Genomic DNA, 12,561 nt, shown 5'->3' on the forward strand with positions numbered 1-12,561 from the left:
CTGCAGTTCTTGACACAGTGCAAATTGGGGGTAACAATGGATTTTGAGCACACAGCTCAGGAACTTGTTTCTACCAGAGAATTCCAGCCTGGAAGACCTAACAAAAAGCCTATAATCATTAGAAATGCAGCATTTTAGACTATATTTCCAAACTTGGATGCCAGCACTTTAAAAACACCTAGGAAGAATCTGTAAGCAAATCGATAGAAGAGAACCTGTGTCAGAAGTCACATGGCATGTTATTCCCTTAAAAGTTAAAATTCTGCACTGAGCTCATTATCTTCTCCCACAAATCTGTGTTTTCTCATGTTCTTTTTTAAATTAGTGACAATATCAAGCTTCCACTTATCAAGGTTTACAATAACAGCCAGCTTCCACTAATCTTTCTTCTTGTCTGTTTTCATCGTATCATTTGCAAAGTATTCTCATGTCGGGGGACACCACACAAAGCAAGTAGATTTTTCTCAGACCTTGGAATTTCACAGACCAGAAAATTTTCAAATAACTTTGAGGACACAGAGTTACCTTTTCTCACCAGGAAATTGAGACCAAAGAAATATTGGGTTGGAACATATGAATTTGCCATTTTGTAAGTTAAAGAAATGGTCAAATACCAGTGATTTCAGAGGGTCCAACCCTTTGAAGTCCTCTCCTCCATCTACTACCATATACTATTACCATAATGTCACATGGGAAGAGCCCTTTCAACACTAGAAATTTGGGTAAGGCACAGTCTTAAAGAGCAATCCTTTACATTAAATTCCCGATGTGGTTATTATTTTTCACATTTCCCACAGAGCAATGAAAACTGTCATGGATCCCCAGGGGCCTAGTGAATAACTAGTTAGTACAACCTGAATAGAGGAGAAAGCCTGGATGTTAGAGTCTGACAGTGGTTCACATCTTGGTTCTTCTACGTATAGGTTAGATGCTCTATGACAAGTTAGACTTCTTTAAAGTTCTGTTTTTCCATGGTTTGATACCAATTATCTCTAGCAGAGACAGGGTGGCATGATCACGCATGTGAGTCAAATACGTAAGACTTCAAATCCTTACTGTGGCACTTACTGCCCCTAAGCCTTTGGGCAAGTGAATTAACTTTTACAATACTCAGGTCCTGCATCTGCAAAATGGAGATAACAATAATGCCTTATTATGAGGAAGATGATGATAATACACTCTGTTCGGTTCCTAACAAATAAGTGCTCAATAAACGATAGATGATATTACTACTTCCACTACTGCTGCTGCTCTGTTTTTTGTCAGAATAAATGAGGTAATATTTTAAAGTGTCTACTACAGTGACAGGTACATAATGATTAGTCACTAAATAATACTGCAAACTGTTTTTCCAAACTGGCTGTACTACTTTACATTCCTACCAGCAAGATATGAGAGCTCAAATTTCTCCACATCCTTGTTAGCACCTGTTATTATTTGTCTTCACACCTAGTAGGTGAAGTAGGATCTTATTATGGTTTTGATGTGCATTTCTCTAATGGTTAATAAGGCTGAGTATCTTTATGTGCTTACTGGCCATTTGCATGTCTTCGGAGAATGCCTATTGAGATCTTTACCCAATTTTTAACTGAGTTGTTCTTACTGACCCTTAGTATCTATAACGGGATAGAGAAAGAGATAAGAACAAAGGAAACACAAGCTGGCTTTCCATCAAAGCAGAAAATTATGAAACTGGACAGGGTTAAAGATCCAGGTGCGTAGCAAGAATAGAGGTCAGCTACTTCTTTAAAAAAAAATCAGCCCTGGCTGGCATAGCTCAGTGGATTGAGCGTGGGCTGTGAACCAAAGTGTCTCAGGTTCGATTCCCAGCCAGGGTACATGCCTGGGTTGCAGGCCATAACCCGCAGCAACTGCACATTGATGTTTCTCTCTCTCTATCTCCCTCCCTTCCCTCTCTAAAAATAAATAAATAAAATCTTAAAAAAAAATCAAAGCAAAACCCAGCACTGTCTTGACCAGTGTGGCTCAGTTGGCTGGGTGTCGTCCCACAAAGCAAAAGGTTGCTGGTTTGATTCCTGGTCAGGGCACATGCCTGGGTTGGGCCAGTGGTGGTGGTAAGGGGGATGGTGTGTGGACCAGGGGAAACCAATGGATGTTTCTCTCTCACATTGATGTTTCTCCCCCTCTCTTTCTCCCTCCCTTCCCCTCTCTCTAAAAATAAAAATATATTTTTAAAGATTTTATTTATTTATTTTTAGAGAGGGAAGGGAAGGAGAAAGAGAGAGAGAGAGAGACATCAATGTGCGGTTGCTGGGGGCCGAGGCCTGCAACCCAGGCATGTACCCTGACTGGGAATCGAACCTGCGACGCTTTGGTTCGCAGCCCACACTCAATCCACTGAGCCACGCCAGCCAGGGCTTAAAAATAAAAATCTTTTTAAAAAGAGGAAAAAAACACAGCACTATCTCTTCCTATCCATCTCTTACTCCTTTCTTCCAACCTAACTATTGAGCTTCTGAAGGCAGCAAGTGGATGTGAACACTGTCCTGGAACATCTTAAGCCCTTTAAGAAGCTCGGATAGTTTTGCTCATCACTGAGTCCTCTACGCACAGCATTGTCTGACATACAAAAGACCCTTAATGAATATTTGCTATTTGAGCAAATAGATGACAGTGATATTTCTGATATTTCAAGAAAAGCTGCCTATGTGAACTACCTAGTGAAGAGAAGATGGGCTTCAGAGGCAAAGAAAACTGGGTTTGGGTCCCAGTCACACCACCTACCAGCTGTAACTGACCAGCTGTAACTATCTCTCAGTCTTAGCACCTTATTAGTAGAGTAGGGCTTGTAATATGGGCATCACTGGATTAACTAAGATAACTAGTTTGAAACTGCCTGGCACATGTTAGCTTCTCAAAACAATACGCACTGAAGTGTTGTAAAAAGGTAAGTTTCAGTATCTTTATCTGTTTCTATCCCACAATTGTCTATGTTGGAGTTCAAGATTTAGATAATAGGAAATGAAAGTTGCCAAGTTCAGGTCCCAGTGCAATTTCTTGTTGTTCTTTGACTTTGGTTTTGTTCTCTGTCTGTGTCTCTCTGAGAGGCAGTAGAGTGCAGCCTCCGGCCCCAGAGTGCATGGAACCTGGATCCAAACTTCACTGGGCTATTGAAGCAATTTATTTAACATTTCAATGCCTCACTTTCCTCACATCTTATATGGGAATAATATTAGCACTAACCTCACAGGACTGTTACGTAAATGAGCTTAGAATAATGCCTGGCCATAGGTGTTCAATAAATGTTGTCTATTATTAGAAGCAACTGCATTTTGGGGGTTGAAAAATTTGCTTTAATCATCCAAGTTACACTTCAGTGAGTCACTTAGAACAGCTATTATTTATATGACTAAGCCTTAATGCTTTAATCAGAATAACATCATCATCAATAACAACAATTTACACTTTTACAGTGATTCAAATATACTCTGGCATGGTTCTATCTGGCACTTTACAGGCATTAATGCCTTCTCACAATAACCCTTTGTTTCTTTCCCCCATTTTACAGATGCAAATAGTGAGCTCAGCACAGTGAGATTAAGTTATCTGCCTCAGGATATAATGCTAGTAAATGGTAGAACCAGGATTTGAGTCCAAGTCATCTGGCTCCAATGTTTTCATTTCTTTAAAAAAAATGTTTTTGCCTTTTTTAAAAAAATATTTCATTTATTTATTTTTAGAGAGATGGGAAGGGAGGAAGAAAGAAAGGAAGAGAAACATCGATGTGTGAGAGATACACTGACTGGCTGCCTCTCACATGTCTCCAACTGGGGACCTGGCCCACAACCCAGGCATGTGCCCTGACTGGGAATCGAACTGGTGACCCCTTTGTTCACAGGCTGGTGCTCAATCCACTGAGGCACACCAGCCAGGGCCGCAGTCTTAATAATTTAGTTACACGTCATCAAAAGAGTATATTACATGAACACAGATATTCCCAATATGATAAAAACATAGCTTTATATCCGAAAGATCAAAATAATTATTTTAGGAGTTCATGATCTTCTATGTCAAGACAACAGAGACTCAAGGACCCTTTAGGATAAGCCCTAGTTCTTCCAATTTCTAGTTTTGTGATCTTTAGTGAGAGATTAAGGTCTCTGTGCTCGCTTCGGCAGCACACGCAGTAAAATTGGAACAATTCAGAGAAGGTTAGCAAGGCCCCTGCACAAGTATGACATACATTCATGAAGTGTTTCATATTAAAAAAAAATTAAGGTGTCATCTATGAGCCTGGGATAAATAATTCTTGCACTACTTTTTATAGTTTTATTTGGGGGATAAAATTGAATAAGGTCAAACAAAAGACCATTTTAGAAAAAATTTAGATGGTAAAAAAGTTAAGCTAATGAGATAACAAGCAAGATTTTGTTTTGCAAATTGCAAGGTTCTGTGTAAACAGTATTTTTAAAAGTTCCTCTCAAAAGCCTTAAAACCTAGTCAGAACAGGCTCTCACTTGGACTTCTGAGGTAGAGCCCAGACACCTCCTGGCCCCTAGTCTCTCCCACTGCAATCTAAGCTTCACAAACCGTCACCTGATCAGCTGCCTAAAAACACATTATTCTTCCTTTAAAAACATTTTAAAGCAATCTAATACATACTTATATTTTTATAAATGAATAAAGTTATTATTCCTTGGCTGTGAGTCTGGGGACTACTGAGATATGAACCAATGCCAGCCATAACTGAACTGTGAAATAAATAGCACTGCAGTATGTGAGGACCTACGCTTATTCTTAGCTCTGAAACAGGTAATCTTGGAGAATTAATTTAATAGTTCTTCAGAATATAGTTTCTTTTTGTTTTAAAGATTTTATTTACTTATTCTCAGACAGAGGGGGAGGGAGACAGAGAAACATCAATGTGTGGTTGCCTCTCGTATGTCCCCCACTGGGATCCTGGCCTGCAACCCAGGCATGTGCCCTGACTGGGAATCGAGCCAGCAACCTTTTGGTTCACAGGCCCATGCTCAATCCACCGAGCTACACCAGTCAGGGAGGAAATATAGTTTCTTACATGTAGCACCTTGTGTGTACATGTATCCATCTAGTGGTAGAGACATTTATTGAAGATGGAGCATAGAAAGATAAATGAATAAATCTGCAATCCACAGCATACAGTCCTTCAGCTCTGTGATTCTGCTGTTCAAATCTCACTGCCCATTGTTGCCCTACAAAAGCCCAATCCTTGCTTGCTATTGCCCTAACACATACTGTTTGATTCACCTGGTAAATTTCCTATTTATGGCAACTTCAACAGTCAATTGCCTTCTCATCTTTACAGGTTTAAAGGCCACGATTCTAAGAAATTCTCCTTAATCCCTGAATGAGATGGTTTTCCTTTCATTTTTAAACTTCTGTAACATTGTGTGTGTGTCTCTCTCCCTCTCTCTCTAATACACTTCTGCCTGGTTTGATTTTCCAGACACAAATTCCATTATCCTCACTGATGCTAGAGTGTAAGCTGCTTAAGCGAGGCCCGTGTCTCCTGGTCATCCCTCCAGAAGCCAGTGCAGTGCTTACTGAGACATGTGCTCCCACAGGGAGCAAGCAAGCAACGTTAGAGGGTTAGAGCTTACTGTTGCCAAATATCTCGACATAAACTAATGGAAAAAGAGTCACGTGGTGTCCTCTGACATGGTGCGTCCAGCAGCATTCCTAGAATGGGCACAGTGCAGGGGAACTCGCACCAATCTTACAACAGAAGCAATCATATGATGCCTAGTGGTGATAAACTACTAATACTTTATAATAAGGCAACACTCATGAATATGTTAGCTGTATGAAATTTTTACCTACAAAAACAGCAATTTCATATAATTCAATCAAATGTTTTGCTAATTTATGTAGTATCTATCTTCCTCCCCTCTGCCTACCCTGAAAGGAGTCCCCACAAAGACAGGCATTTTTATACATTTTGTTCACTGTTGTATCTCCAGTGCCTGGAGCATAGTGACATCAATAGTGACATCAGGCAAATATTTGTTGAATGAATGAATGAACTTACTGAACACTATTTTTCTTATACTCTACTACATTGTTTCTTCGTAACATCCTGATTACTGTTGTTTCTTTGTAATATTCTGATTACTGTTATTCTTCAGGTAAGGACACTGAGGCTTGGTGAAGTTAATTTGCCTAATGCCATACTCTTAACCAATACTTTATACCAGGCCAACTATGTTTATGCTATAAAAGTTGCTCAAACTCAGGCTACCTTTCCTCAATTGACTAGACCAAGCCTAGATTCTATTGAAAACAGTGAGAAAGAGACCACAGAATCCCAAAAAGAGAGGGAGGTGGGAAGGGTCAGGAGGGGAGAAAGAAAGATACAAGTCAGTGGGTTGGGGGAAGGCTCTTGTTCTTGGGGGAAATACAGTGAAACAACATATAAAAAATTATCCTCTACCCTTCAGGCCCTCCACCTGAGTGTGGGGCTCTTCAGCTGTCGTGAGACTCAGAGCCCTGTCACTGGCACTGCTTTCTTGGGAGCAGGGTGTGAATGAAGGGTGGCTCCTGTCTGTGGCCTACAAGGGAGCCTCTTGGGACTACCAGGCCCTTCTAGCAGGTGAGAGAGTGTTCTCGCCATTTTGACCACTTCGTCTGTGGATGAAATTGGGGGCCACTACTTACAAAAAGTCCCCACAAAAACAATGCTGTTGCTTTAAAAGACTTTTCTTTAACCTATCTATGGAGCTATATTATCAAGAAAAAGAAGTTAATAGTATTTGTAAATGAAGGAGCTTTGAGTTTGAAATTTGTCCATGTCAATCATTCCCCCTCAGTTCAAATATACAGTTTATCTCCCAGAAAGGGAACAAGTGCAAACTCAGAACATCTTGTTTAAGAACAGTGGTCACAAGCTGTTCTAGCCCCAGCATTCTTGATTCTAGAGTCCTTAGGTCCCGAGTAGGACTTGTCCAAGAGGGGCCCATTGAAATTTCCACTCTTGCTGAAATGTCCTTTCCCCTCATCTGGACAGACCCAGTTCACTTTCTAGAACATGGAATCTACACCAGTCCCAATATATATTTTCTGAAAGTTGAAAGAAGATAAATGGATGGTTTCTCAAACTCCCTGAAGTAAAATAAACAAATCTGTGCTGTCATAAAATCAGGATGATCCTTCTAAGTGAGTAATTGTTTGAGATTACTTATAAGTTATTTTGAAACAAAGAGAAAAAAGGCCCATATTTCTTTCTGGAACTTGAAGTCTAACCCTGAAAGTGCTAGGCTGCTAAGTAAAAAGGTAGGTTATGAGCAAAGGCAAGGGAGTTAGGCCAAATGGGGCCAATCTCCAGGCCTACCACATGCCAGTGAGTAGCCTCTGGCACATCAGTTAACATCTCTAACTCTCAGTTTCCTCATGTGTAAAAGTAAGTTATCTTTACCTACATTACTAGAATCAGGAAATGTCTGGTACATAGAAGTTCAATCAACACTAAAAAAAATATTGCCCTGGCTGGTGTGGCTCAGGGGACTGAGTGCCAGCCTGTGAACCAAAAGGACAGTCAGGGCACATGGCTGGGTTGCGGGCCAGGTCTGCAGTTGGGGGCTGTGTGACTCTCTCACACAATGATGTTTCTCTTCCTTTCTGTCTCTTTCCCTTCCCTTCTCTCTAAAAATAAATAAATAAAATCTTTCAAAAAATTGAAAAAAAAGAAAACATAAAACAATAGGATACATAAGGAGGAAGAGATCTCTATAGCTGCCTCTTTCCTAATATCCCAGCCCCTGGGTGAGATTATGTATATTTTCCTATGAATCAATGTAATAAATTTAACATCTCTTTCTATGTTTCTAGGATTAATTCAGCTTTGTCCTACGCTTGAAGACACCCATTATTTAAAAAGATTTATAAGAGAGATTGCTTCTTTAGTCCCAGACAGCACCACTCAAGTGTGAAGACAGGGGGAGGGTGTGGTGTTCTTTGGAGTGAATGAGTCATACAGTATATGGAATAGCTCCCTGTCTCAGAGATTAAGATTCCTAGAGGAGAAAACACAACAGTTGATCCTTCCCAAAGTGGCACAAAATATAAATAATACACCCCTAAAAAGAACACTGGATGGAAGCCACCAGGATTCTCACCAATTTGGAGGTCTCACTGTCAGACAATTGTTTAGAACCAACTTCGAGGCTGCCGTCTTCTTCACTACTAACAGGTTCAGTGCCACTCTCATCCTAGAAGACATTAAAAAGAAAATGGCAAAGATGTCATTCCTCACTCACAGCAACCTAAACATTACCCACACTCAATCATAGTTTGTTTTATTACTGTAGTGGATATTGCTTTCTCTGCAGAAGCTGTTCCTATTTTCTTTCTTTCCAGTAAAAGGACATTTCTTTTTCCAGGTATATGCACCAGGAAAAGCTCATCCCCACTTCTGTTCCAAGAGGCCTGACTGCCTTAAGATTAACTCCATTCTTTTTGCCAATGATTTTGTCAAGAATAGGTGTATGATCCAGTTATAGTCAATGAAACACCAAGACAGGTTTGCTGGAGACTTCTGGAAAAGTCCTTTCTTGATCTTAAAAGAACCACGAGAAGTCCCAGTGCATCCCAAATAAACAAGAAAGCATGAAGCTCAAAATGTCACAGCCCACCATCCCATAGCCACGAGGAAACCAGTTTTGGAATGAGGCTGACATTGTGAAAGATGACAAACATAGAGATGGAAGGGGCTGGTTCCCTGAGGGAGAGACCCGGACCACGGGATCCAGCAGACCTGAAGCTCAGCCTTCTCCTCAGCAGTGTTCTAAGGAGAGCTAATAAGTTGACTTACTGTTTTGCCTACTTACAGTTAGCTATTTGTTCCCTCCAGTTAAAACTTTCTGAGATATTTGTTTATTTTCTGTATAATGCAGAACTGTCTGAGATAAGAGACTGGATTTACCTTGATGATTTCTGAAATTCAAATACCTAAGCACCCTGCCTAGCACGTGGAAACAGTTGACAAATACTGGTTGAACCAATAAATGAACTGAGTGCTTGTTTTCTTGATGATTCTTTCTGCAGAATCTTAAAAATATTTATTTAATATAAATGAGACATACGATAACAATAAGGCCCATTACAATTCCAAAACACATCAGGTATTGCTTCAATTGAATTATGACATTAAATGTTTGAGTTAATTAACTAGAAGTTTCTTTACCTTCTAAGGGCACATAAAGGAAAATAAGGATAATAAATTAAGTTTCTTGTGTTTATCTAGATTTTTATTTTAAAACATCACCATTTTAGGATTACTACAAATTCAAATGGGATTATTTGTAGAATGGGAGACTGTATCTCGCAAAAGTAGTTTTGATTTCGGGAGATCCCACCTCACTTATAATATAAAAAATGCAAATTAAAGCAGTTATAGCATTCTTTTATCTATCAAATGGACATGAGAATAGAGAGAACACTCAGTATTAAGAGTATAGTAAAACAGGAATTTTTATATACCATTAAAAGACTGTAAATTAGGGCAATCTTTTCATATATAATAGATATAGATATAGAAGCAGGGAAAATATCTGTAAGCATATAGAACAAATTTTTTTTAATTGCTTACTTCTGTGGAGTAGGATTAGGGATTAGGGAATTATGCATTAATTATTTCTATACTATTGATTACAGAAGAATTAGTGTGCATTATTGCATGTTTAAAAAAAAGTAAAGGAGAGCTATGAGAAATAGCTATAAAAAAAAAGTCCAAGAAAGAAAGTAGCATGGACATTAGAATTGGTTAGATCTTGTTTCAAATTTTAACTTTGCTGCTTAGAATTATATGATTTTCTGCAAGTTACTTTTGAGTCTGAGTACTTGTTTTTAAGGTACAAAGAAAAATACCAAATTGAAAATACTACCCTATTAGGTTGCCTTGAAAGTTAATGGATAAACATGTAAAAGTTCTATTAGCACAACACCAGGTATGGTTGATGTTTTTTTCTAGCTTTTGTTGAGACAGGTTCCTAATTCATGCCGTTTCATGTGGTCTCCATAACAACCCTATATGAGTATGGAGAAGAAAGCATTTAAATAAATGAGAGGAATCTTTACTTTTTTATTTCTCAGCAATGCATTTTTTTGGCTTTAGAGAATGAATACTATAGTGGGGGAGAAAACAGCTGTCTGATGCTTCAACTTAGAAAATTTAAGAAAACATGGACAAAGTAGTCTAGGTTACAAATGGTCTATATATCCTTTAACATTTGAGTAAAAAAAAAGAGTGTACCCTTTACATCTACAAAGCTATGTCTCATATGCTACTTACTCGATAAATCTTTTCCTACCTAGCTGAAAACACTTCTTCCTCTAACTCACCTAATATTTCACCTGAACTTATGTCACATGTCATTGTTTCATATTTACCTTAAATATGTGTGTACAGGATTGAACTCCCTGATGAGAATGAAAGATCCTGAACCCCAAATCTGCCTCATTCATTTCCTTTGTCTGATTCATTTTTAAATTTATCAGAGTTATCTTGTTTCAAAGTCAATGTTCTTTTTAACTGTACCATGAGCCCTTTCTAAAGCTTTTCTTGTTTTTGGTTACCAGTTTAGTTTGGGATGGCTCCACAGAGGGGTTTAAAGTCAAAATATAGGTGGAGAGGAGAGTCAAGTAAAAAGGAAGTTGGTAGTGAGAAGTTAGCAATGAAGCATTTGGTTTCCTAGGAGAGTGAAAGTTTACAAAAGAGTTTTCAGGCTTTAATGAGGCACAGAACTAAACAATGTGGGTTCTGTTCAGAGAACAGAACGGCTCATATGGGTTAAGGAGCCTTCAAAATCCCCTGCTGACCATGGGCTTAGAAAACAGGAATCAGTCAGAGATGGGAAGGGGAAAATAGGTCAGCAAGCATGGTTTCCAAAGCACAATTGTGTCATGGTGGTGTGAGAACCATCTGGCTGATGGATGGTGGCCCACTGAAACCCAAGATGATTAAGCTAATCCTTTTGGCTGTGTAATCCCTTCCTCTCTTGCTGATCCTCAAACCACCTGTCCATTGCTGCCTCTTCAGCCTAGGCTACTCAAGGAAATGACCTTTCCCCATGAAGACCACGGCCAGTAGATTCCAGGGTGAATTATGCTTTATATATGAATGAAAAAGAAAAGAAAAGGCAAAGTTCATGATTATATATTTAACACATCCTTTACCACAAAAAAAAGAGAGGCAAGATTGATGAGTAATGCTATTCAATCCCCACTGAGAAGTCTCTTATAAATATTCAGGAAGTTTTAAACTCCCTCCCTTGGGTTCCTTTAAAATCTTCTACATTAAGTGATGGTAAACTTTTATTCTAATACTACCTTATTTTTTTCATACCCATTATTTGTCTACAGTTTTCTCCAGCTAGACAGTGAAAACCTTCACAGCAGGAATTTACATCTAACTTGAGAGTAGGCTATCAATAAAAGTTGAACTAGTTAAGGAAGTTTTCGTGGGTTTGGAAAACACTTCTGGTCAGAAAAATGTTCCACAGTGTTGTTCCCTACCTCCTTCCTTCATTTAACATGGCAAATAGTGTATTATAATATACAACCATTTTCCTTTTAATTTGATTTAAGATTTGACTAAGCAAAATAAATTATAAAAACAAAGAAACCAGAAAAACCCCAGCAACTATAAATGCCTGCTATAATGGAAAATTCTTCTAAAAAAATGAAACAAATGTTGGTTTAAATTTTGTCACCCCCATATCTCCTAAATCGAATGCTCTCTTCAAAAAACCACAAAATGATTTATTGCCAGCCTAAATTCACAAATATTTCTTTCTGCAAAGTCATGTTTACTAGTTGCGACAAATTGAATTTCTTTCTTCTACCCTCAATCAGAAGCATACTTTCTAGGCTACTCAGAATTCCAGAAAGGCAGTGCACAATTAAGATAAAATGAAAATTATGCTAATGACACTTCCTGGATAATCAGCCTCTCCATTCTTTTTGAGGCTTGCTCCCTCTCACTTAGCATTCAGAAAAGCACAACTTCTGAGAAAAAGGAAAAATATAGTTTTTGCTTCTATAAAGATATTCTAAAAGATCCATCCAGCCTGTCTTGTCAAAGAATGGAATAAATATTGTGCAATTTGAGTATACTTGAGTCCTCAGTACCTCTTATGAGACACCACAGCAGTGGCTTCCTAATCAGGTTTCCCTCTTCAAGACATCTCTGACGTTGCTATTAGACTAATGTACCAAAAGCAGAGCCCTGATCAGGCCATTTCATTGTTCACATGCCTTCAACCATTCTAAGTGCCCACCGCATGAAATTCAAACCTTCTGAGATTTAAATTCAAGCCTCTTTCATTTGACCTCAATTTATTTTTCTAACCCCAACTTTTATTACTCCCTTCCACATGCCCTTATACTCTTATTCCACATCCTTATTTTTCTTAGTCTGGGTTTTTATTTGTGCTACTCCTACATTCTTATCCAACGATGTTCATATTTTAAAACCCAATTTGCCAATCAGAAATTGCTCATCCTACCAGGAAATACCATTCATCCTGGGAACTCCTCTTAAAGCTGTATTCCTTAGGGCATCTTGTT

The 12,561-nt window shown here is 38.6% G+C and overlaps 1 protein-coding gene and 1 non-coding gene across 7 annotated transcripts in view; one reads left to right on the plus strand and one right to left on the minus strand.

The window, feature by feature from the left end:
• PATJ (PATJ crumbs cell polarity complex component) overlaps positions 1–12,561 on the minus strand; it is a 327,386-nt gene that overhangs the window by 80,715 nt on the left and 234,110 nt on the right. For all 6 annotated transcript variants that reach the window (XM_045835301.1, XM_045835303.1, XM_045835300.1 and 3 more), the window contains one exon: positions 8,112–8,204. In XM_045835301.1, the coding sequence (XP_045691257.1) occupies positions 8,112–8,204 (93 nt within the window). The remainder of the gene's footprint in view (positions 1–8,111; positions 8,205–12,561) is intronic.
• Positions 4,124–4,228, plus strand: LOC123816598. Its single transcript, XR_006785304.1, has one exon. It is a non-coding gene; the product is annotated as a U6 spliceosomal RNA (small nuclear RNA).

Source organism: Phyllostomus hastatus, unplaced genomic scaffold (genome assembly GCF_019186645.2).
Source record: "Phyllostomus hastatus isolate PE091 unplaced genomic scaffold, TTU_PhHast_1.1 phas_contig_209, whole genome shotgun sequence".
Lineage (NCBI taxonomy): Eukaryota > Metazoa > Chordata > Mammalia > Chiroptera > Phyllostomidae > Phyllostomus > Phyllostomus hastatus.